The sequence below is a fragment of the Mustela nigripes genome, chromosome 1, assembly GCF_022355385.1.
Source record: "Mustela nigripes isolate SB6536 chromosome 1, MUSNIG.SB6536, whole genome shotgun sequence".
Lineage (NCBI taxonomy): Eukaryota > Metazoa > Chordata > Mammalia > Carnivora > Mustelidae > Mustela > Mustela nigripes.
This window is the reverse complement of record NC_081557.1, coordinates 136,638,471-136,664,965: the sequence shown is the minus strand read 5'-3', so window position 1 is coordinate 136,664,965 and position 26,495 is coordinate 136,638,471. Positions and strand designations below refer to the sequence as shown.

The following is a 26,495-nucleotide window of genomic DNA, read 5'->3' as shown; positions in this document are numbered from 1 at the left end:
GGGAATGGGAGTAAGCAAATCAAACTTAAATCTAAGGCACATATGCATAATCATAAATTCCAAGCATAAGAATGTTTCCTAGATTTTCAAGGCAGGGGAGCCTCATAATTCTCTTTCTCTAGTCTTTCATTCCCCACCCGAAGCTTACCTGAATCCAATCTCCGAGGTAATATTGCTGGGGTAAGCATAGATTTTTTCTTCTTCAAGTACATCAGGTTGTGGTTTGGCTTTATTAAATTTTCGAATTTTCACTGAAATAATAAAGTCATTATAGTCAGGTTACCTAATTATGAAAAAAACTTTTACGTCCATTTTTTCAAATTATAATAATTGGCTATGCTTTTCAAGTAAGTTAATATGGACGAAAATGCTTCATAAAGTGAAAAAACAGGTTTATTGAAAATCTGTGAGCAGGCCTGAAATAAACACTGGACTACAGAGAGTGTCATTATTACTGGTCATAATAACAGCTACGATTTTTTGGAAAATTTAAAAGACAGAAGGCACAGGTGAACTATTGTGCATGGACAGCCTCATCCAGTTCTCAGAACCACCCCCTGAAGCAGATGCCCTTATGACCCCTACCTTCTACAATAAAGTGAAGCCCAGAGAAGTTAAATAAGTAGGGGGTTTCCAGTCCAGGAACCATGACTTTTTTCCAACAACCTCCACTGTTGATACTATCCTATAGAAAGAGCTACTATTTCAGGGAAAAATACAGATCATCAGTCTACATTCCAAGACAGTATGAAAAGAACCAAAATCGAAGCTTGCATGAGGAGCTTGTGGCAGCCCTGGAAAGCAGCCCCTTAACTCAGCAGAACTGGGATGGGAGGGACGATCATGGAGGAGGATGGAGGGGCTTGAGTCCAGTCTTGGGGGAAACAGGAAAACGAACTGCACGGACTAGGGGAGGAGAGAAGAAGGGTGATTTAGGTGTGGGAAGAGCCTGAACAAATACTTAGACCTTGAGAAGGGGTGTGTGTGTGCACTCACAAGGGGTGTGTGTTTGTGTGTGTGTATGAGCGGGTGGAAAGGTAGGCAGGCAAGACATGAGTGACTGCCAAGGCATTGATATTTTGTCCTGAGAGTATATGGGAGTCACTGAAAGAAGCTCACCATCACCCCTGAAGGGCAGGGATGAGTAGGGCCAGCTCATGGTGGACCTTTTCTTTATTTTCCTTTTTTTTTTTTTTTTAAAGATTTTTTTATTTATTTGACAGAGAGAGATCACAAGTAGGCAGAAAGGCAGGCAGAGAGAGACAGATGGTGGGGCTCGATTCCATGACCCTGATACCATAACCTGAGCCGAAGGTAGAGGCCTAACCCATTGAGCCACCCAGGTACCCCTCATGGAGGGTCTTTTATGCCACACCAAGACTTCAGAAAACTCTGAACAGGGAAATTGTTAATGATAAGAGTTACTTCTGAATACAATTACATTGGCAGAAGGAAGGAATACAAAGTTAAGAGAACAAGGAAGGGACAGCAGTAGCAAGCCTATGGGAATTATCCACACAGGATGTGATGAGTGTCTCATTGAGGCAGTGACAGTGACAGAGGGGAGGAGACAGATATGGGAGACAGGCCAACTGAACAGGATTGATGACTGAGGGAGGGGAGAGAGTAAGTGGGAAGAAAGAATCCAGGATGACAAAAAGGTTTTGAATTGAGCAGGAGCTGCAGGCTGATGCTCTTAGCAGAGAGAGGGGAGGAGGGACAGGATGGGGGAAGGTTTGGAAGAAGAGACAGATGTTCAGGTCACTTCTGTCTTGGTACACTGGAACACCAGCATGGAAATGATCACTGAGCAGGTGAATACAAAGGTCTGGATGACTCTCTTCACCTGAGGACTGTCTACTAGTGTGGGGACCGTAACTTTCAGTAGGTAGAGAAAAAGGATGCGGGAAAGCTGACACCCACTAATAGTAAAGAGATGGGAAGAATCTGTTAAAAGGAATGAAAATGCATCTCCAGAGAGGGAGGAGAACCGGGAAAGAGCAGTCACTGCCAGGAAGGTGAAGACATGGAGAGGACCCAGGGGATGCAGCAGTTTGGAGGCCATTGATGAACTTGGCAGCTTGTGAGGGTAAGTGATGTTATGGACTGAACCGTGTTCCCTGAAAATTGACATGCTGAAGCCCTCACCCCGAAGCAATGGTCTTTAGAGATACGGCCTCCAGTGAGGTATTTAACATTAAATGAGGTAATAAGGGTGGGGCCCTGATCAGACAGGAGAAATGTGCTTGCACAGAGCACAAGGCCATGTGAAGACACCCACAGAAGGCAGCTCAGGAAGGGAGGCTCAGGAGAAACCAAGCCTGTCCATGCCTTGACCTTGGACAGGCCAGCCTCCAGAACTGTGAGAAAATGAATCTGTGTGGCTTCAGCCACCTAGTCCCGGTACTGCAAGTGGGGGAAGTCAGTGGCAAAGAGGCAGAGAAGCAGACACGGTAAGGCCACTCCACCTCTCAGGGGTGACAGCAACTGGGGCAATTTGCACCCTGGACAGCAGTTAACTGGGCTGGGCTCTCCCCTGCCTGAACAATAACTCTGGGACCGGGCTGACATGAGTTGTCTCCCCCAGAGATGGCTACGAGGGGGGAAAAAACCAGGGGAGAAGGAGGCAGTGACTGTCAACCCCGAATGGACATGAGAATTACACCAAATAGATGAGAGTATCTGCCATGGGAATGGGCTGGGGCGGGGGGAGGGGCAGGTCAGACCCCCACATTACATTTTGTAAAAGCTCCACATGCCATTATTTCCTTTTTCATGACAAGTTTTCAGATATAATTCACATATCATGCATTCACCCATTGGAAGTATACAAGTCAATGGTTCAGTATTTCAGAGCACTAGGCAATCACCTCCACAGTCAATTTTAGAACACATTCATACCCCCAAAGAGAAACCCAGTATCCATTAGTGGTCATTCTCTATTTGCCCCCTGCCCTCTGGCTCTAGGTAACTGCTCATCTATTTCCTCTCTGTACATGTGCCTGTTCTGGGCATTGCATATCCATGGGCTCATACATAGACTGTCTTCGCAATGACTGGTTCTACTTAGCATAATGTTTTCAACGTTCATCCACATTGCAGCACATACTAGTACATCAGTCCATGTAGTCATTCCATTTTAGGACTGAGTAATATTCTGTTGTATAGATTGAACACATTTTGTTTATCTATCCATCAGTTTATCATAACATCAATTAGATGTTTTCCCCTTTGGGCTATTATAAGCAGCACTTCTTTGAACAACTGTGTATGTGTTTTTGTGGAAATGTCTTGGATATATACGCAGAGTCATGAGACACTCTGTTTCTCCTTTTGTGGAACTTCCAGGCTCCTCATGTGATTCGAATGTGTACTTTCAGCTGAGAATTAGGCTCAAGAAGTTGGAGTGAAGAGGTTAAAAGTGAGAAAGTTGTGTGGTGGGGGGGGGGGCTAAGTGGCTCAGTCAGTTAAGCAGCTGTCTTCAGCTCAGGTCATGATCCCAGGGTCCTTGCATTGAGTCCCACATCCGGCTCCCTGCCGCAGGGAGTCTAACCTCTCCCTCTGCCTGCTGCTCCCCGTGCTTGTGCTCTCTCTCTCACTCTTATTCTATCTCAAATAAATAGATGAAATAAAATTTAAAAAGTGAGAAAGTTGGGAGATGTGCAGAGGGTCCACCAGGAAGGACCAGGAGGAAGCACACAGTATGCCACCAGAAGAACCAAGCGTGCCCAGTACCTAGATGCCTTTGACTTTCAGGTACAGCAAGGAAGTTGGAAATGAGAAGCACCTTCTGGCTTTGAATGGCACTGGCACAAAACCTGATGTGCTCTAGCTTGCAGGTTAGAGGAGACAGACCGAGCTGCGGAGCTCCCTCCAACAGGTCAGGGAGAGCCCTCAACAGAGCAGACTAGGGAGCCCCATTGAGGCAGGCAGGAAACCAGAAAAACCAGAGGCCTGAAGCTAGTGAGGGGTAAGCTTCCAGGAGGTAAACTATGTCCAAGGTCATCCAGTAAAAATGAAGGCTGAGAATTGAACCTGTTATGTGATGTCTACGAGTGAATCTGAACTGTTCAGTGTTTACATCTTAGTTTTCTAAAATGGTATTTTCCCGAAATAATCCCTGAATAAAGGAAGAAGCTTAGAAAAAAATGTAAGTTTCTTGAACTGGGGGACAGGAAATAACAGCTACATAGTATTAAAGTAAAAGGGGACAGAAATAAAAGACACACAACAGTCTGACAAAATAAAAAGGTCTTGGGCACCTGGGTGGCTCAGTAGGTTAAGGTCTGCCTTCCATTCAGGTCATGATCCCAGGTTCCTGGGATGGAGCCCCACACTGAGCCCTGCATCAAGCCTCGCACTGGGCTCGGTAAGCCTGCTTAAAAAAAACCCCAAAAACCCTATAGTATATTTAAGGAAACATTGTAATTTAATAAATTAAGCTTACTCTTGAGGATGTGGAGGTAAAACACTCATACTTGAATCTTCTAAAGAAATTAAGTATTTGCAGAAACCCTAAGTTTATAATTACAATTATCATAAACCTTTCCTATCTAAACCATCTATTTACTTTGAGAGTGTGAATTACCAATTATCAGGTTTTCTTACAGTAGGAAGCATATTCATTTGAGATTTAACAAGATAGTTTTTTTTTTTTAAAGATTTCATTTATTTATTTGACAGAGAGAGAGATCATAAGTAGGCAGAGAGGCAGGCAGAGAGAGAGAGAGGAGGAAGCAGGCTCCCCGCTGAGCAGATCCTGATGTGGAACTTGATCCCAGGACCCTGAGATCATAACCCGAGCTGAAGACACAGGCTTAACCCACTGAGGCACCTAGGCACCCCAACAAGATAGTTTTTTAATGGTGTTTTTATTCAGATAAAAATTTAAAAATTAATATAAAGTAAAGAAGAAATATGCTACAAAGTCTTTGAGTATAGAATAAAGCAATTCTTTTTAATTAGAAGGCAATATATTAAAATAAATGGAAAAGAATGAAATAAAACCCTTTTTGTTTAATTTTAGGTGTCATGTAACTACTTGTGTCCAAATGTAAAAATGAGTTCCTGTCAGGATTCTTGGAATATCTGTTTCCTTTAACTCTTAAACACTCTCAGGATTTTGTTTTTGTTTTTATCTCTTAGATGTCTTATTTATAATTAATTATAGATGCTACAGCAAATCCTTTTAAATCCTTTAAAAATAGTACAGTAAGTCCTAGAGAAATAAATCTTGGACTACATTTTAATAGTATTAATTTCCCTTATTTACATGATTGACATTCACATGATCTTTGGAATATTGTTGTTACCTCCTTCTATGTCACAGAGCATTCTATAGATCTTTACTACAAGAAGGCCTGCACCCCTTGTAGTAAATAAAAGTTGTAGAGTACTAAAGTAACGGGGTAAGTGAATTCTCTATTCAGACCTAAACTATAACCTTATTTATAGCATCTGACAGACATGTCGTAGACTGGAACTGATCTCAATCAAAAAGGTAATTCAGTATTCATTTGTCATATGGATCACTTTACTGAAATAGCAAGCTGTTTCTTATATATTGAAAAACTAATCTTACTTTAAAACTAGTCTCATTCTGGGGGCCTGGGTGGCTCAGTTGGTTAAGGGACTGCCTTCAGCTCAGGTCATGATCCTGGAGTCCCAGAATCAAGTCCTGCATTGGATTCCCTGCTCAGCCGAAAGCCTGCTTCTCTTTCTGTCTGCCCCACCCTCCTTTCGTATGATTTCTCTCTCTCTCTCAAATAAATAAATAAAATCTTAAAACAACAACAACAACAAAACAACTAGTTTCATTCTTTTCTAGGAAGTTAAGTGGGTGATATACATTTATTTTTTTAAAAAGAGGTACAAAATGTAATCCTATCCATAATTTGGCTCATTGTTAGCTAATAATTATAGAAACATTTATAAAGATCAATCAATAATGTGACATTCACATTTACAAAGTAGTAATACCATTCATATTCTAAATGCTCTCCTATTGGCCTAAGGAGATGCACAGAAAAAAAAAAAAAAATCAGTAAAGTGAAACATAAGCTGTGACCTGTGTGACTTTGCCCTTCTTGGCAAAAAGAAATGACCTTTTTCAAAATGGATACACAAGATATTTTATTATCACAAAATAACTGTTAAGCAGTGCCAGAAAATTAGCTACTATTCTGGACAGATTTTACTGCGTGTCCATATTGCAGCAGGAATGAAACCTAGATTTTTCCAGGGCTTGCATTTTTTTCTGTTAAAAGTATTCTTCCAAAAAAAAAAAAAAAGTATTCTTCCAACTGTTTTTCACGTTAATATATCTAAAGCTTTTTTTTTTTTTTTTTTAAGATTGTTTATTTTAGAGGGAGAGTACGCGCAGGGGGAGAGAGAGAGAGAGAGAATCCTCTAGCAGATTCCCCACTGAGCACAGAGCCTGATGTGGGGCTTGATCCCAGGATTCTGAGATCCTAACCTGGGCCGAAATCAAGAATCAGCCACTTAACCAACTGAGCCACGCAGGCACCCCTCTAAAGTAAAGCTTCCTTTAATTTTAACCCCTGAGAGTTCTGAGAAAGAGAGAGAGACACAGAGAGACAAATAGATCAATCCTTAGACAGCTCTAAATTTAGAAAATGAGTTCCTAAATGGTTTATCCTAAAGCAAGTCTAGGCTAAATGCAGTTTTGCACACATATTTACTCATTTATTTTGTATTTTGTCATTTTGAATTTAAATGCCAGACTTACATCTCAGTTGCCTTTGAAGAAGCAAATGTCTGTGGGTCTTTTCAATTTTTTTGTTTTTGGTCCTTTTTAAAGATAAGGTGTCACTTGACTTGATAAAAATTGGGTTTTTGTATTGTTTTGTTTTGTTTTTGACAAAAATTAGTTTATGACACAAATTTAGAAGCATCACTGGTATGTTGCTGTTGGTTTGAAATCATGCAAGTTTCCAAGTGGTCAGCAATGAAAAGTACAGGTGCTCAACAGGCTCCCAGCCGCTAGGAAAACCTTGCCGCAAAGATAATGGCCACGCTTCCATGATCAGGGATGAAACAACTGGTTAATGATCTTTGGCCCAACAGTCTCGCTGTAATTCTCACCTGTGTAAATGAGCAGACAGGTCAGGGAACAGATCAGTTCCAGGCCCAGGATGGCCAGGATGAGGTCAAGATACAGCCTGCTGGGCTCCGGGAAGGAGTGCTGCACGCACAGCACGAGGAGGAGAGCTGTGCTGCCTGCAGAGGACAGAGAAGTGCAGGGTTAGCAGAGCCCAGATGGGGTCCACAAGGCAGGTGCATACCCAGGCCCTGTTATATGGAGCGGTGAAGGGAGCGTTGGTAAAAACCCCAAACTGCTGCTTTCTAGAGGGAAAAACCCCCAATGCAACTAAGAGTTAATAAGAATCTGGATTTTCTTAAAAACCAAGTTACGATTTTTTGTTCTCTACAATTATTAATAATGACATTGCATGAAGTCCCCTGTGCATTTAAAAAGGGATGCAGTGATGCCTGGGTGGCTCAGCCGGTTGAGTGTTTGACTCTTGATTTTGGATCAGGTCATGGTCTCAGGGTCATGGGATCCAGCCTCCTGTTGGGCTTCGTGCTCAGTAGGGAGTCTGCTTGTCCCTCTCCCTCTGCTCCTCCCCCTACTCTCTCTTTCTCAAATAAATAAATACATAAGGATGAAATTTCTGGAAATTTGCATTATCCCAGTTCTTCTGAACCCAGAGGCTCTTGAGGACCATGGTTGCCCATCCTGGTCACATAATGTACCAGCAGAAAACTGCACAGAAGTTAAGAATGTTGCAGTTATGTGGACCACCTGGCTGGACATCTGGGACATGCTGCTGACTATGGACAAATGACCTGACACATCTGCTCCTCAACTTCTTTGTCTGAAAAATGGGAACAACAGTACCTTCCTCACAGTGCTCTTGTGAGGAATGAATGAAGTTAATATGTGAAAAATACTTGGGATGGTGCTTGGATACTATATGATCAATATGAACTGTTCCTCCCCACACACACTTAGCATATCCATTATTTGGTTTTAAAGATCATTAGCCTTGTTTTGTACTTTCATTTTGAAGAATACAGCGCAGAAGAAAAGTAAACTTCTGGAGCAAAGAGGCTGGGTCTTGGCATCATGTAAGGTATGACTGTGAGTTTGCCACAGGGACTTGCTTGGAGGAAGGGTTGTAGGGCAGTGTGCCTGGGATTTTTAAAGATTATACAAAACCAAAATTAGTAGTAGTAGTTTTATTTTTAAAGAGTTTCTTTATTTGTCAGAGGGAGAGAGCACACACAAGCAGGGGGAATGGCAGGCAGAGGGAGAAACACGCCCTGCCGAGCAGGGAGCCCCGGCGGGACTTGATCCCCAAACCCTGGGATCATGACCTGAGCTGAAGGCAGAAGCTTTTACCTACTAGGTACTGTTAGTTCACTTCCTCCTGCAACAGAGTTTGTGTGAGAAATATTATTTCACCGATTTTATAGAGAAAAGGTATCAGGATGAAGTTAATCACTAGCCCACAATACTATCACATGCCATAGAAACACTCATCTGATTAGCTGGATGTTCTACATCCTCATGGATTTACCTTTTCATTCTTCATATAAGATAAAATACTTAGAGTAGAAACAAGGTCAATACCTGCCCCAGTTTCTTTGATCTTCTGGGTCCTTATATGAGCAACATAAAAGTCATGCCATCTGCAATTAAAAGTAAGGGTCTAATTGCTTAGAAATATTAAGGGTCATATGTTAGCAAGAATTTGAAAGTGAGCAGAAAGGTAAGGATCAGACAACCCTTGGTGGGCCTCAAAAGTACTATTTCCAGACCGATCACTTAAGAGACTGAACATTACTTTGGTTATACTGCATATACCGTCTTTAAGTTAAAAATGGGTTTTTGCTTTTATCTTCAGTGGGTGGGAGGAAAGGTTATAGTGGCATCTTCTGGCCAAAAACAAGTATTACACATCAGCACAGAACATAACAAGCCAAGCTCTTCCTCAAGGAAGAGGTAAAAATGTCCCCCTTCCACCCCACAGTGAGTCAAAACCAGCCATCTCTATAAAATGCTTCTCTGTTATCACATGGCCCTGCAGCTGCCACTGAGAACATCGCAGAGTAGATGAACTCGCACCTGCCCTTTAAGAAAATGTATTAATAGAACACAGAAGAAAAAAAATTTAAATTCTGTAGAGCTGTTTTTCTGGGGGAAAAAATTATCTTCAAATCTGGTTTCAAAATGTTTAAGTATTTATTCTGGACTCAATCCGAAAACGAGGTTCTCTAAAAAGGCAAAACACCAAGGCAAAAATGCCTAAAGAAGTTCAATTTAATTCCATTCCGCCTTTTTAAGATGTTTGCAAAATCAACAAAGTGGGTACTAATGCAGCTAAGTCCTGTGCAGACTTTCCAACCTTTTGTTTTCCATTTTGGATAATGCATTTTATAATATCACAGTCTCTCACTAAAAGAAACACTGAACTTCATTTAAAGTAAAGCCAATTTCTTCCTCTCACCCTACAAGTATCAAATAGCAACAGCAGCTTATCTTCTTGAGATGATTAACACGGCTCATACCAGAAGGGGGGAAAAGTCTACATCATGCACAGGCAGATACGTGGACACAATGTTCACAATGCGGGCAAGGAAATGTCACCCCAAAATATGCTTTGGGGCATAAGGATTATTTTTTTCTTAAGATTTTACTTATTTGAGAGAGAGAGAAGTAAGGGGAGTGGCAGAGGGAGAAACAGACTCCCCACTGGGCGGGGAGCCCGACTTGGGGCTTGATCCCAGGATCTCAAGATCATGACCTGAGCTAAAGGCAGACGCTTAACCGACTCAGCCACCCTGACATAAGGGTTATTTTAAGCTGATTAGTTTTAAGAAACAGCAGACACGGGTGAATCCCAGAAAGCTGATGGAAGTTACCTTTCTAAAAAACTTTTATTTACTTATTTGAGAGAGAATAAGAGAGCATTATTCTCTCAGGGGGAGCAGCAGAGGGAGAGGGGGAACACCAGAGGGAGAGGGAGAAGCAGGCTCTGCATCAAGCAGGGAGGCCGATGTGTGGCTCCATCCCAGGACCCCAGGATCATGACCTGAGCTGAAGGCTGACACTTAACTGACTGAGCCACCCAGGTGCCCTGGAAGATACCCTTTTGTAAGAGACAGTTACAAAGGAAAACTAGTTTGTAAGCGTGTCCTTTCTGTACCAGGAAAAGAAGGCTTAGAAACTATTATCCACAGAGAAGGCAGACTTAAATCTGCATAATAATCTTAACGTTGTTTCCAGAGCTTTTACTGCTCACCCTCCCATTATTCCTCCCACTGCCTCACCACAATGTCTATGGTCTCTCTGGCTAGAGATGGTATTAAAGGTGGTGGTGTGGCCCCTTTTAGAGAGTTACTCGGTTTTTTGGGGTCTCTCCCATGAAACACAGGAGGTATGCACCTTGTTGTTGTTTTTTTTTAAATATTTTATTTATTTATTTGACAGAGATCACAACTAGGCAGAGAGAGAGAGAGAGGAAGAAGCAGGCTCCCCACTGAGCAGAGAGCCCGATGTGGGGCTCCATCCCAGAACCCTGGGATCATGATCTGAGCCGAAGGCAGAGGCTTTAACCCACTGAGCCACCCAGGTGCCCCAGGAAGTATGCATGTTAATAAATTTGTTTATTTTTTCTTGTTAACTTTTTATTATAGTGGGGTCTCAACCAAAAATCTTCCCAGAAGAGGGAAATTTTTTCACACCCCCGCCATGATAACAAACACAGATGTGAAAGGAAAATTAAGACTATACTGGGGCACCTGGGTGGCTCAGTCAGTTAAGGGTCTGCCTTCAGCTCAGGTCATGATCCTAGGGTCCTGGAATTGAGCCCTACCTTGGGCTCTCTGCTCAGGGGGGAGCCTGCTTTTTATTCTTCATCTGCCTGCCCCTCCTCCTGCTTGTGTTTCTCTCTCTCTCTCTCTCTGTCAAATAAGTAAGTAAAATTTTTTTTTTTAAGATTTTTTTTTTTTAATTTATTTGACACAGAGAGAGAGAGATCACAAGTAGTCAGAGCAGTAGGCAGAGAGGGGGAAGCAGGCTCTCTGCTAAGCAGAGAGCCTGATGTGGGGCTCTCTCCCAGGACCCTGAGATCATGACCTGAGCCGAAGGCAGAGCCTTAACACACTGAGCCACCCAGGTGCCCCTAAATAAGTAAAATCTTAAAAAAAAAAAAAAAAAAGAAAGAAAATTAAGACCATATTATTTAAAAAGCTTCAAGACAATAAGCTGATCTTATTTTAGTGGCCACAACACACATCACTCTCACAAATATGAGAGACTATATTTGATTATAAAGTCAAACCCCCCATTTGCCTTCTGCTAGCAATTCCACCACACAAGCAAGCCACAGACAAGCTGAGCCAGACTCACCGGTTGAGTGTATCATCAGTGCAAGTCCTTTAAGATGCCTCGTAGCTAGGTAGATCGTGTTATAGCCTTGGTTTCTAACTTTGTTGTGGTGATACTGGATGTAGCGTTCAAGAAGGAAATGCAGAATCCACAAAATAACTTTTCCAAGGATTATGACTGTCTGAACCTTCAGTGGGTTGGTATAGTTTCCTGGGCACTTGTCCTCAATTGGATTAGGGTAAGAACAAAGCACACCTGTTAAAAATGCTAAAATGACAAATACAACCTGGTGGAAATGAAAGCAGTAGGATTAATATTCAATATTTAGAATTAAGAAATGATATTTACCACCCAAGCACATAGTCATACCTATGACTTTTGCGATCCTATTTTTATAAATGAATTTACAAACTTTTTTCTCCCCATTTTACAAATATTTTAAACAGAAAATTTGGAGAAAAATTTGCAGAAAATTTGGAAACAAATCACAAATAAGAGAAGTCACCCCAAATCCCACCTAACAGAGATGAGTACTTAAACAATTTCTTGCCCACTTCTCTTTTATTGAAAAGAGTAAAAGCAGTTAATTTAGTGCTTCAGAGGTAACTAATAAAAATCATGACTTAAAAAACTTTATTTCTAGTTTCAGTTTTAAGAGAACAAAAACAAGTATGCAATTAGATCAACAAAAAATTAAAAGACTGGTGCCAAAATACAGGCAAACAGAAATTCTCATATATTCTCATATATTGCTGGTCTGGGAAGAGATGTGGAAAAAGAATCTGGAAGCATCTTGATCCTGTCCTAAGAACTCTACTCATCAGAAGTAACAGCCCCAGTTCAGACAGCTCTATGACTACCAATATTTATTACAGCATTCTCTATTATTTGCAAAAACACGGAAAATTGCCCAAGGATATGTGTTCATCCATAGCAGAATGCTTGAGTAAATTAAAATACATCTACTCATAAAACAGAGTAGTATTGAGCTATTAAAGAATTAACTAAATCTTCCTGTATTAATTTGGATGGGTGTCTGTATGTTAGGATTAGTAAGTTATAGAGTAGTAGTTCAAAGTGTGGTTTACAGACCAGCACAATCAGCATCACAAGGGAGCTAGTCAGAAATGCAAATTATCAGGCCCCACCCAAAACCAGGAGAATCTGGAAATGTCACCAAGCTATCTAGTTTAACAAGCCTGCTGGGCAGTCTGACACAGGCTTAAGTGTGTGCAACACTTGGGCAGAGTGATAAATACAGTATTATCCAACTGGGGGGCGGAGGGAAGAAATAGGGGAAATCCTTTAAAATATGTATGAATGTGTGTGTATGTGTGTATGTTAAGCAGGCTCCATGCCCAGGTTGGAGCCCAACACAGGGCTGAACTCAGGACCCTGAGATCAAGACCTGAGCTGAGATCAACAGTCAGTCGGTCACTTAACCGACAGAGCCTCCCAGGCACCCTCTTTTTGTACGAACTGAACGAAAGGCACTGAGATACACCCATTTATTAACTCAGAGAAAAGGGCTGAAGCAGATAAAAGAGAAGATAGGATTTCATCTTTGTACGCTTTGGTAATGTTTTACTTGTTACGATAAGGAAGTTATTTTGTAATTTTAAAAATCAAATAAAGAAAAATGTATCCTTGGTATTCATCACCAAACACCAATAGTAGGCCATCCTAGCATATAATAAATCTACTTAAAATATATATGATTTGTCTATGTGATTTGTCAAGAGCAGTCATATTTGCTAGGGCAACTCAAGATGCCTATTACCATAAAGGAAAAAACTGAAAGGTCGAGAAATCCCTATACATGAAAACACTGTACATTGAAGCAAACTGATCCATTTATTATGAAGTAGCATATAGACATTTTGCTTGTTTAAATTTTTACTTAAATTTCAGTTAATTAATGTATATGGAGTGGAAATTTAATGTTTGTTTCAGGTGTACAATATAGTAATTCAACAACTGTACACAACCCGGTGCTCATGGCAAGTGCCTCCTTCATCCCCATCACCTACTTCTCCTATCCCCCCATCAGTCTGTTCTCTATAATTAAGAGTCTCTTTTTTGGTTTGTCTCTTTTTTTTTTCCCCTTTGCTCATTTGTTTTGTTAAATTCCACATGAGTGAAATCACATGGCATTTGTCTTTCTCTGACTATTTTGCTTAGCATTAATACTCTCCAGCTCCATCCATTTATCATTGCAAATGGTAAGATTTCATTCTTTTTTATGACCTCTTCTTCTTTTTTTTTTTTTTTTTTAAAGATTTTATTTATTTATTTGTCAGAGAGAACGCGAGCGAAAGCGAGCACAGGCAGACAGAGAGGCAGGCAGAGGCAGAGGGAGAAGCAGGCTCCCCGCTGAGCAAGGAGCCCGATGTGGGACTCGATCCCAGGACGCTGGGATCATGACCTGAGCCGAAGGCAGCTGCTTAACCAACTGAGCCACCCAGGCGTCCCTTATGACCTCTTCTTTATCCATTCATCAGCTGATGGACACTTGGGACTGTTTTCATAATTTGGTTATTGTAAATAATACTGCTATAAACAACAGGGAGCATGTATCCCTTTGAATTCATGTTTTTGCATTTTTTTTTTAAAGATCTCATTTATTTATTTGACAGAGATCACAAGTAGGCAGAGAGGCAGGCAGAGAGAGAGACGAGGATACAGGCTCCCCTCTGAGCAGAGACCCCGACGCGGGGCTCGATCCCAGGACCCTGGGACCATGACCTGAGCAGAAGGCAGAGGCCTTAACCCACTGAGCCACCCAGGGGCCCCATGTTTTTGCATTCTTTGGGTAAATACCTAGTAGTGCGACTGCTGGTAGCTCTATTTTTAACTTTTGGTTGAACCTCTGTACTGTTTTCCAGATTGGCTGCGCCAGTTTGCATTCCCACCAACAATGCTGATGGGTTTCTTTTTCTCCACATCCTTGCCAACATCTGTTGTTTCTTGTGTTGTTGATTTTACCCATTCTGACAGGTGTGAGGAGATATCTCATGTAGTTTTGATTTGCATGTCCCTGATGATAAGTGATGTTAGGCATACTTTCATGTGTCTATTGGCCAGGTGGATGTCTTCTTCGGAGAAATACGTGTTCATGTCTTCTGCCCATTTTTTAATTGGATTGTTTTTTGGGTGTTGAGTTTTTAAGTTCTTTGTATGTTTTGGATACTAACCCTTTATTAGATTTGTCATTGGCAAATATCTTCTCCCATTCTGTAGGTTGCCTTTTAGTTTTGTTGTTTGTTTCCTTCGCTGTGCAGAAGCGTTTTATTTTGATGTAGTCCCAATAGTTTAACTTGTTTCTCTTGCCTCAGAAGATTTTTCTAGAAAAAGTTGCTATGGCTAATGGCAGAGAAATTACTGCCTGTATTTTCCTCAAGTTTTGTGGCTTCAGGTCTCACATTTAGGTCTTTCATCCAGTTTGAGTGTATTTTTGTGTATGATAAAAGAGAATGGTGTAGTTTAATTCTTTTGCATGTTGCTGTCCAGTTTCCCTGCACTGTTTATTGAAGAGACTGTCTTTTTTCCATTGGATATTCTTTCCTGCTTTGTTGAAGATTAACTGACCAAGTAATTGAGGGTTCATTTCTGGGTTTTCTATTCTGTTCCATTGACCTATGTGTCTATTTTTGTGCCAGTACCATACTGTCTTGATCACTATAGCTTTGTCCTAGAACTTGAAGTCAGGAATTGTGATGCCTCCAGCTTTGCTTTTCTTTTTCAAGGTTGCTGTGGCTATTTGGGGTCTTCTGTGGCTCCATACAAATTTTAGGATTGTTTGTTCTAGTTTTCTGAAAAATGCTGTTGGTATTTTGGTATTTGACAGGGATTGAATTAAATGTGTAGATTGCTTTGGGTAGTATAGGCATTTTAACAATATTTTTTTCTTTGAATCCAGGAGTGTGGAATGATTTCCCATTTCTTTATGTCATCTTCCAATTCTTCATCAGTGTTTTATAGTTTTCAGAGTATAGGTCTTTTACCTCTATGGTTAGGTTTATTCCTAGGTAGCTTTTGGGTTTGGGTGCAATTGTAAATAGGACTGATTCCTTGGTTTCTCTTTCCACTGCTTCATGATTGGGTGTATAGATATGCAAAAGATTTCTGCACATTGATTTTGTATCCCGTGACTTTACTGAATTTGTTATTAGTTCTAGCAGTTTTTTGGTGGATCTTTCAGGCTTTCTATGTGTGGTCTCATGTCATGTACAAACTGAAAGTTTTACTTCTTCTTTGCTGATTCGGATGCCTTTCTTTCTTTTTGTTGTTGGATTGCTGAGGCTGGGACTTCTAGTACTATGTTGAATAAAAGTGGTGAGAGTGGACAGTCCTTGTTGTTCTTGGCTATAAAGAAAAAGCACAGGACGCCTAGGTAGTTCAGCTGGTTAAGTGTCTGCCTTCGGCTCAGGTCATGATCCCAGGATCCTGGGATCGAGCCCCACATTGGGCTTCTTGCTCAGTGGGGAGTCTGCTTCTCCCTCTGCCTCTGCTGCTCCCCCTGCTTGTGCTCTCTCTCTCTCTCTCTCTCTCTCTCTCTGACAAATAAATAAAATCTTTAAGAGAAAGCTCAGTTTTTTTTTTTTTCCCATTTAGGATGATGCTAGCTGTGGTTTTTCATAGATGGCCTTTATTATGTTGAGGTATGTTTCTTCTAAACGTATTTTGTTGAGGGTTTCTTATGAATGGATATTGTACTCTGTCAAAATTTTTTTCTGATCCATTGAAATGATGGCATGGTTCTTATCCTTTTTAAAATAATTAATGTGATGAATCATGTTGATTGATTTACAAATATTGAACAACCTTTGCAACCCAGGAATAAATCTCACTTGATTGTGGTAAATGAATTTTTTAAATGTTTTGTTGGATTTGGTTTGCTAGTATTTTGTTGAAGATTTTTGTGTCTATGTTCATCAGAGATGTTTGCCTATGGTTCTTTTTTTGTGGTGTCTTTATCTGGTTTGGGTATCAGGGTAATGCTGGTATTTTTCTTGCTTTTTAACATAAGAGTTTCTTAGTCCTAAAATGAGGGCAATCGATCCCACAGTATCATAGGCAGGCATTTTAAAGATTTTTTTTTTTAAATTTATTTGACAGAGAAAGAGAGAGAGAGAGAGATCATAAGTAGACAGAGAGGCAGGCAGAGAAAGAGGGGGAGCCAGGCTCCCTGCTGAGCAGAGAGCCTGATGTGGGGCTCAATCCCAGGACCCTGAGATCATGACCTGAACTGAAGGCAGAGCTGAGCTTAACCCACTGAGCCACCCAGATGCCCCTGTAGGCAGGCATTTTAATATAAAAAGGTTTTTCAAAGTCATGTGTGTGTATGTTTGTGTGTATGTGGGGGTATAAATACATAGAGAGTATGTTACACAAATTAAAGATACGTTATTAAAAAAAAAGAAGAAAACAGGCCATAATCCAGGGACCAAGAGGCCACCTCTTCAGTTGATAATCCGGGGATTGGGAAGCCCTGGTAGAACCAGGCCACACTTAACTACATCTATACAAGGAAAAAGGATGCTCCTCTCTCCTCAGGGTATTCAGTTGTGAATTCAAGTCTACATGGTGTGTGTCACTGGAGCAGAGGCTGAACGAGTCAATGAACCACATTCATTCTTCTCATAAAGACTTGGGATCGCTAAGAACTCCTGACTTTTCACACTGTAGCAAAGAATAACTATATCCCCTCGTGCTTCAGATCTCAGTGACCAAAATGGAGATGATTAACAGACTGGATGCAGAGCCATCGATAAGCTTACACCAAGACCGTTCACATGTACAGGTGTTTTGCTTATTTGTTTTTCCATTTAGGGGTTTCTTTTTGTGTGCATGTGATGTTGAATTTATTTACTTCTTTATTCTTGTTGATATAACTGGCATATGCCATTGTGTCAGTTTAAAGAGGACAACTTGGCTTTTGGTTTGTTTTTTCTTTCTTTTTTTAAAAACTTTTTATTTTAGTTTCAGTAATCTCAACAGCCAATATGGGGCTCAAACCCATGACCCTGAGATCAAGAGTCACACCCTTCTCCAACTGAGACAGCCAGGTGTCCCTACAACTGGTTGATTTGATACATTTATGTGTTGCAATATAATTACTTTCCCAGTGTTAGCTAACACCTCTATCACTTCACATCATGACCGCTTCCTTTTTGTGGTGACAATTAAGATATCTAATCTCTTGGCAACTCTGAAGTTCATAATATGTAAAATATGGCTGACTGTAGAAACTAGGCTATGCATTTGATCTCCAGTACTTTTTTCTTTTTTTAAAGTGATAGAATTTTTTAAAGCAAGGATGCAGAAAAAGCTCTCAGGAGTTAGAGGGGTCCTGACAGGGTTGCCCTCTCCAGAACTTATTTATCTACTAGTTGCAACACATACATCTTTAGTGTTCTGCTGCAACTGGACTTCTCTCCTTAACATTATTTTCTAAGTGTAGATAAATTGATAAATTTCTGTGGCAAAATATATATATTTATCTACATTTTTTTAATTTTAGTAACTGAAAAACACATGCATATGGTAAAAAGACATTTCAAATAGTACAAAAGGCAAATAGTAAAATGTATCAGGTATGCCTTCTACTGAGGACCTCAGACCTCCACCACAGTGACACCTAGTGTTAAAGGATCTTGTGAATGCTTCTAGAAATTTTCTGTTTATATATGGGAATAAACATACACACCAGCCCTCTCAATTATCTTTTAAAATGTGCAAATGGGAACATTCCATGCAAACCCGAATGTAAACCTGTGTTTGTGAATACTCAACAATGTAAGCATGAAGGCTAGTCTAATTAATATATACACATCCACCCTGGTTTTTTTTCCCAACAGTTGCAGAGCATTCCTTCATATGGATGGGAAATACAAAGTGTCCTCTGAATGGTGGTAGTTGCAATATCTTGATATTACAGACAACATTACTATTATTAACAATATCCTTACACATGTGCAAATATATTTGTAATAAATTCTTTGGAGTAGAGATATAATAAAAAAGTATGTACATTTTAAATGTTGTAGATGTAGGGGCGCCTGGGTGGTTCAGTGGATTAAAGCCTCTGCCTTCAGCTCGGGTTGTAATCCCAGGGTCCTGGGATCTAGCCCCACATCAGGCTCTCTGCCTGCCTTTCTGCCTACTTGTGATCTTTCTCTGTCAAATAAATAAATAAAATCTTTAAAAAAAAAAAAAAGTTGGTAGATGTAGCCAAAGTGCCCTCTGAAGATCATACACACACACACACATATTATTATTATTACATTTTATATATACATAAGAGCTTATATATATGTGTGTGTGTGTGTGTGTGTGTATTATTTTTTTTTCAAAGATTTATTCATCTGACAGAGAGACAGAGAGCATAGCAGTGGCAGCAGCAGAGGGAAGGGGAGAAGCAGGCTCCCTGCTAAGCAGGGAGCCTGACACAGGGCTGGATCCCAGGACCCTGGGATCATGACCTGAGCTGAAGGCAAACGCTTAGCTAACTGAGCCACCCAGGCATCCTGAGCTTATATATATATTTTTTAAGAACATTGCCTCTGTATGGATTATTGTCCCAGCCAACTTACATGAATTAATAAGAGAAGATTTGCTATGATGACTGTAGGAAGAGGGTGGAATCTGGGTCTAAACTGAGCATGTAATGAATGGTGTAGAAGATGCTGGGTGTCCAGAAGAGGGTCATCTTCAATACTTTGGGTGAGATCCAAGGAACCCTGAGGTACGGAAAAACAGAAGCAATCTTTTAATCCCCATTTTTCCAGATTATGTTTCTAAGACAAATCTACTAAATTCTAAAGCATTAAAAACCATTACACAAGTTAGAGGCAAGAAAAATAACTTCCCTACATAAAGTGAGTTTAAAAATAACATAAACTTCTAGGTAACTACTGTATACATGTTGGTGAAAACAAGTGTTAAAATGGGTTGAGGAAATCTTACTTCAATTATCTTCAAGTAAGGTATTACATAATGAGATTAAAGCAAACAATGTTTTCTTTAAGTCCTCAAACTTAGATATTGATTTATCTAACATTACTTAGATTATTGATGAAATAATTACATATGGTTCCAATTCTTAAACTACAACCTGATGTTCCACAAAATTTTGGAAAGTTGGTGGAGGCTTTATTAAACTTTCAGTTATGATAGAAATGTTTTAGAGAAGGAAACAGATCACCATGATAGAGGTTCCAGGAGACTTGAGTTGACAGATACCAGAGTCTCAATGAAAACAACTTGCAAAGTACTGGAAGTAGCTGATGGCATTGAGCTGCAACCTAAAAATTCAGTCTGACTCATTTAAAGGTGCTGTCTCGGCAGGAACAGTACTACCAGATCTCTGGCTCATATAACCATCTCTTTTTTTTTTTTTTTTCTTAAATAAATAATGATTTTATTTATTTATTTGACAGAGAGAAATCACAAGTAGTCGGAGAGGCAGGCAGAGAGAGAGAGGGAAGCAGGCTCCCTGCTGAGCAGAGAGCCCGATGCGGGACTCGATCCCAGGACCCTGAGATCATGACCTGAGCCGAAGGCAGCGGCCTAACCCACTGAGCCACCCAGGCGCCCCCATATAACCATCTCTTAATCTAAGACCCTTGCTGAAAACTATTATATATAAGATACTATAAGATGAAAAAATTATAAAACACAGTCCCTGTCCAAAAGATTACATTTTCATTGGGGAAGCTGGGGATAAAGGTATACAGGATGAAATAATATTATAAGTGAGCTAACTGGACAAAAATAGGATGGAAATAAAGATTTCATCGGAAAAGGGAAGCCTGAGAATAGCATTTGGAAGCAGATAAGCGCTCTTTGGAAGGGGTAGAGTGAGACAAATGGTATAGGGATGGTTTCTGGGCACCAGATTACAAAGATAAAAATAATAATCTGGAGCCTAATTCAGATCTGGGGCGGGCTTCTCAGTTTCCAAACTCAGGCATTCAATGCTGCTTTGCAAATTTTTTTTTTCATTCAGTGCCTACATATAGCTTCCTGTTTAGTTTGCTGTAACTTACGATATGATTCTGATTATTTCTGTTCTTTTCCACACTCTGTTCTTTTCCACTTTCTCTCAGTCAGTAGACAGATGTCCCAATCTTCACAGAGCTTCCTCTGGCTACCATCTGCGCATCCTTCCAGGTTCTGCTGGGTCAATTCCTACACATAACCTTCCTGGGCTGCCAAGCATCTAGATCACACCACACCTCCACGCCCTCCCACATAGTTTGGTGCTTGCCTCCTCTATCATACTATCCTGTGACAGTCCTACCTCTTACCTATCCTCCCAAGTAGATTACATGAGACCTACCAACTCCCCACCACATATTTGTCTTTGTAATCTTAACGCCCAACAGGGACTGGGGGTTAGCACCCACGGAATAGATGATGAATGAATAACTGTTCCAATCCTACCTCAGCAGTGTTCCTAAGTCAGTCAGGGTGTTGTCAAAGACCTGGGCTAAGCAGGAGAGGTTATCAGGAGCTGTGGGGAGAATCAGCTCTGACCAGATGCAAAAGCAGTAAGTATTATGCTTACAGGTAAGCTCCTAAGGAAACTGCCCCATTCAGATACCAGTTCTCCTGCTTCCTTAGTGGTGAGGGAGTTACTTCATCTCTGTGCCTGTTTCTCATCTCAGGAAACACAGTGCTGCTAATAGCAACTGTTTCATAGCTTGGGGAGGGGGAAGATCAGACGAGTTACTATTCATAAAAGGGCTGGAACACTGGCTGGCACAGACGTGACAGTCAGTATCAGCCGCTGCTGTCTCTACCACTTGCTCTTCCCTTGCTCCCCATGGAATGCCTTACCACTCTGGCCCCTCAGTCTCATCTTGCTCTCCATTCTTCACTATTCTCGCTAGGTCCCATTATTTCTCATGGCCTTTGCCTTCCAGTCTCCAGACCTTAGCAACGTCTTGCTGCAGTCCATGTCTTCTAAGATGAACATTTACGTTTCTCTCCCCCAAAACTTGAGTCCCTCCCCATTCTCCTCTGCACAAAATCCAAATTCTTAGTCTGGCTCTCTGTATTAGAATCCCTTCCCAAGCTAGTTTTTGGGTCTTGCCTCTCGTTACTTCTCTCTCCTTCCCGATGCTGACTGCTCATGCGCCCATCCCTCACAAATCTCTTTCAGTCCCTGTGCCTTTACTTACTTTGGCCCATGTGTCTAGGGCTTATCTTAGCAAGAACACTGGCTTCACTGATCCTCAACATTGTTCCTACTGCCCTGTCAGCCAACACTGTACTTCTCATGTCCCCAAGTCTGACTTGGATCTCTTTTATATCTTCCGTATGTCTTTTTACCCCTTTGAACACACAGAAAACAGATATAATAATTTTTCAATGTTCCTGTTTGCTATTTTTAGCATGTCATTTCTGAATCATTTCAACTGACTTATATGTCATGTTTTCCTGCCTTTTGCATGCTTGGTAATTTTTTCAACTTATTAAGATCCAGTTGACATATGGCTTTGTGTAAGTTTAAAGTGTACCAGGAGTTAATATGACACACTTATATATATTGCAAAATGATTCCCACTGAAGCATTACCTAACACCTTCACTACATTACATAATCATCAGTGCCTGGTAATTTTGGATTGGATGAAAGACTTCCCAATTTATTGCTTTGGGTGTGGGACAGTTTTGTGTTCCTACAGTCTTGAGTTTTTGTTTTTTTCTGGAACACAGTTAAATTGCTTGGAAACAGTTTGGTCTTTTTGGCCTTGCTTTTTTTTATTTATTGTGGGACCACAACCATGTTTATTTATTTATTGTGGGACCACAGCCATGTTTAGTCTAAGGCTAGTTTTTCCCCACTATGAAGGTAAGACCTCTGTGAGACCTAGTATCCTGTGAATTACTGAGTTTCCAGCTGGACTAGTGGACTAGCCACGATGCCTGGCCCTGTGTGAGCGCTAAGTTCCGCTTCCTCTAGTCATTTCAGGTGGTTCTTTTCCAGGCCGTGGGCAATGTCCTCACAGGCCCATACTGAGCAGGACTCTGCGGACTCCCTGAGGGGCACTCTGCACGTTTTCAGTTCTCCTCTCCAGGTACTGCCACGTGAACTCTCATTGCCTCAGTCTCCCCAGACTCTCAGCTCCATCTCCTCAACTCAGGGAGCCTGCTGAACTCTGCCGGGGCACCCTTTCCTGTCACAGCCCTCAGCCTCTCTCAAGGCGGTCAGCTGGGGCAGTCATATGACTCACTCCATCCCCCTCCTCTTGGAAAGCACTGGCTTTCACTGCCCAATGTTCAATAGCTCAAAAAAATGTTGTTTCCGATATTGCATGTAGTTTTTTGGTTACTTCAGGCAGAAGAATGAATCCAGTCCCTGTTACACCATGCTGGCTAGGAACAGAAGTCCCTACTGCATTCTCACACATGTCTATTACAACTTCCAATGCTAACCACAGGACAGCAAAGTTGTTGGAAAAGTGTGCTTCACATGGGCAGAGACACTGTTTTGTACCTTCATTATACCTTTAGCATCTAACATAGAGCACAGGCTCAGTATGTATGTGTAGTGAACAAAACATTGCCCAACTTCTTGAACACTTGGGGCCTGAGAGTTTCAACAAAGCAGGCCTTGAGACCTTAACTCTAAGACTACTGTCCATTTATCTCCCATTTACCTCCCTTGCATGACCCTCCTCCCCTAGCCTAAATGACCTTTCTAGACGGCCCCACAAATATCCTTCTTATTTTTTTCAGAATCCATACATGCCTTAAGTTCTCTATAAAACTTGTTATGCAGGGGCTCCTGGGTGATTCAGTCGGTTGAGTGTCAGACTCTTGATTTCGCCTCAGGTCATAATCTCAGGGTTGAGATGGAGCCCCAGTCAGGCTCCGAGTTGGGTGTGAGCCTGCTTAAGATTCAATCTCTCCCCTACCCCCTCTAAAAAACAAAAACAAAGAAACAACTTGTCCTGCCAACTGTTTTCTTTCTACTTCACAACCGCTATAAAATGTACTGCTCATAATATTAATTTGGAATAGTTCTTTTTTTTTTCAAGATTTTATTTATTTACTTGAGAGCGCAAGCAGGAGTGAGCAAGAGTGAGCATGCACAGGGGTGGAGGGGCAGAGGGAGAGGGAGAAGCAGACTTCCTGCTGAGCAGGGAGCCCCATGTGGGGCTCAATCCCAGGACCCCAGGATCATGACCTGAGCCAAAGGCAGCTGCTTAACCCACCCAGCCACCAAAGCTGTATTGTATTTTTTCCTTATGAATGCTATCTTGTATTTTTCCCTCTTTAATGTATATGTATTGTTTCTCCTGATTACACTAAACAGGTTGGAAATGATAATATGGTTTCTTCTTTTCTTTTTTTTTTTTTTCTAAAGATTTTATTTATTTATTTGACAGACAGAGATCACAAGTACGCAGAGGGGCAGGCAGAGAGAGAGAGAGAGAGAGAGAGAGAGAGAGGGAAGCAGGCTTCCTGCAGAGCAGAGAGCCCAGGACCCTGAGATCATGACCTGAGCTGAAGGCAGCAGCCCAAACCACTGAGCCACCCAGGCGCCCCAATATGGTTTCTTCTTTACATCACTTATTAGACTCAGTAAATAAAACATATTTGAAGGCTATATCAAATCCCCTGTCTAGTGGATTCTACAGGAAATGTGTAACAATGCCTCATCACTCTCAGATGGCAACTCACCATTTCCATGTGAAAGGTAAAATGAAGATAACTCCTGGAATCCATGTAATTTCTTCGCTTACACTCTTAAGAACTACATCATGACCTGGACAAGATATCTTCTGTTTTGCCCACATAGATCTCTTTCCTCTTCTTTTGTGATAATAACTGGATCTCCTCTGGGGACTCACTGTCTACCTCTCCATTAAGTCCCAATGGGAACATCCTTCAGTACTTTTCACCCTCCTCTGGGAAGGTGGAACCTCTGGCCTCTGGTAGAACCTAAGGGGGCCGGACAATTCAATTCTTTCTGTGAGCGACAAAGCAAAGGGAGACTAGGCACATTCAGTCCAGGGCAGACTCTGAAAGGACCCCCGTCCCTTAGATCCCTTGTGCCGCCCTTGACTGGAGTCCTTTCAGAGGCGTAGGTGTTCACTCACTCTGATCATTTCAAAGAAATTCCTTTCTTCCTTAAATCAGTCAGAGTTGATTTCATAGTTTGCAAACAGTGAACCCTAAATGAAAAGCCTTTGCCTCTGTTAACTCTTTTAAGTGTCTAGGCCTATGGCATACACCGTATTTTTAGCTTTTTACTGAATGGTAGAAATCATAGCCACAAATTACCCAAAACAGGCAACTTGCTCAGATCTAAAGTGATTTAGATATGTAACTGTTGGTGAAACATTAATCTCCATTTGTTTGCTGGAACAGATTTCTAGAATTGTACTCATCCTAAAACTAAAAGCTATAGATTCAAAAATCTGGGGGCAACTTAGCATCAACCAAGAAGCATTTACTGCACATATTTTCCGATTTTTCCCCCATACACTGTCAGCTTACAAATGTCACCCTTAAAAATTCAGAAACAATGATTTATTTCTTCAAATGTATGTGAATATCAAATCTACCTTCAATGTCTTACAGTTAGTTTTACATTTTTTCAACTGAAAAAAATGGTAGGTTTTAGCTTTATCATTAAAAATTGTTTGGATCTTAGTTAAGATACTTAGTTAAGATACTTTGAGTGTGGTTGTTACTTACATAAGAATCTAAGCTCTTGTAGGCCTGGGACTGTTATGTGTCTTGCCTAATGCCCCTAATTCAATGACAGGATCACGGTAATATTCCTGTTTATGCAATTATCCAAATTACTGCTTTAATGTAACTGTCAACTTTGCATTTCTCAAGGATAAATTGTCAATGAGGCAAACCAGTTAATTCTGGGCACAATTACATGTTTCCCCTAAGAAAGTTTCAATATATTTAAGTCAAGATTTCACTTTGTACTATACAGACTGTAAACTAGGCCTATGGTTGGTTTGTTTGTTTAGTAATCTGGTTTGGACCCATGAAGTAAGGCAATTTAAAATATCCTCCCATGACTATCACGCTTGCAGTCAAAACATCACAACACTGGTTTTCTCTAGTGCGGGTTTCTGAGCAATGACAGCGACGAGTCAGCCCGTGGGATGGCGGCGGCCTGACTGCCTGTCACAGCCGCTCCGGGTCCACGGCGCTCTAAAGCCCACGCAGAGAACCCACGACGAGGGAGACTGACGCCCCTGCGCCCCAGGACCTGTGAGCGCAGCCCAGCCGCCCGCGCAGAGAAGCGCCCGAGGGAGGGCTGTCAGGCCAGACGCGCATCACGTGAAGCTCCCAGTTCCGGGATCAAAGACGCGCTCCGCACGTGAGCTGGGCGCCCGTCAGGGGACCCCACATCCGCGCACCCACCGCCCAGCAGCCCACCCGACCTCCACCCGGGAACAGAAGCCCAGAGCCGGCGGGCGCGTCGCGGACCCCACTGCCTCCTGGGGTCTCGTCCCAGGATCCCGCGCCCCGGGTCAGCCCTGCCCAGGAAGCGCCGCCTCCAGCCACGGCCGCAGCGGTGAAGGGTGGCTTCCCCTGGCAGTCTCCGCCCCGCGCGCCCAGCAAGGGAAGAAAGGGGTTCCGGGACCAGCCTCCCTCCACTTCCGCGCACTCACGTCCTCCATCCTGCCCCTCGTGGCCATTTCCCGAAGCCTGAGGCCGAAGCCCCGGCCAGCCGGGCCTCTCCACCTGCTCCCCGCGCCGCCGGCCTAGGAAAATTGCCACCTTCTAAGACTTAGCCTCCCCCACTTCAGACACACCCCCTCCTGCTCCCGCTCCGCCTCCGTCTTCCCCCGAGCCCCGCCTCCTCACTCGCGATTGGCCAAGATGTGGGGGCGTGTCCCGCCCTGAGATACAGGCCTGTAGGCCTCCCGCAGCTGCACTGACCGCCTGGCTTCCGGCAATCTCTGATCAGGTCGGGTGGTGGCCAGAGCTTGCGTGTTAAAGGTTGCATTCCGAATCCAAGAATTTAACTGTTTTTGCCGCCACTTGTTTCTTTTTAAAAAACATTAACTTTTCTCAGTCTTCCTTAGTTTGTG

At 41.9% G+C, this 26,495-nt stretch overlaps 1 protein-coding gene across 2 annotated transcripts in view; it reads right to left on the bottom strand.

Annotated features, from left to right (window-relative positions):
- Positions 1 to 26,213, bottom strand: part of TMEM192 (transmembrane protein 192) — a 29,704-nt gene extending 3,491 nt beyond the window's left edge. The window contains exons 1-5 of one of the 2 annotated variants that reach the window (XM_059374220.1): positions 26,073 to 26,213; positions 19,012 to 19,158; positions 11,438 to 11,702; positions 7,105 to 7,239; positions 149 to 251 (exon numbers count right to left, since the gene is read on the bottom strand). In XM_059374220.1, the coding sequence (XP_059230203.1) occupies positions 149 to 251; positions 7,105 to 7,239; positions 11,438 to 11,702; positions 19,012 to 19,158; positions 26,073 to 26,099 (677 nt within the window). In that variant the 5' untranslated portion in view covers positions 26,100 to 26,213. The remainder of the gene's footprint in view (positions 1 to 148; positions 252 to 7,104; positions 7,240 to 11,437; positions 11,703 to 19,011; positions 19,159 to 26,072) is intronic. The other variant, XM_059374228.1, reaches the window with a different exon arrangement.
- Between the last annotated feature and the right edge of the window lie 282 nt (positions 26,214 to 26,495).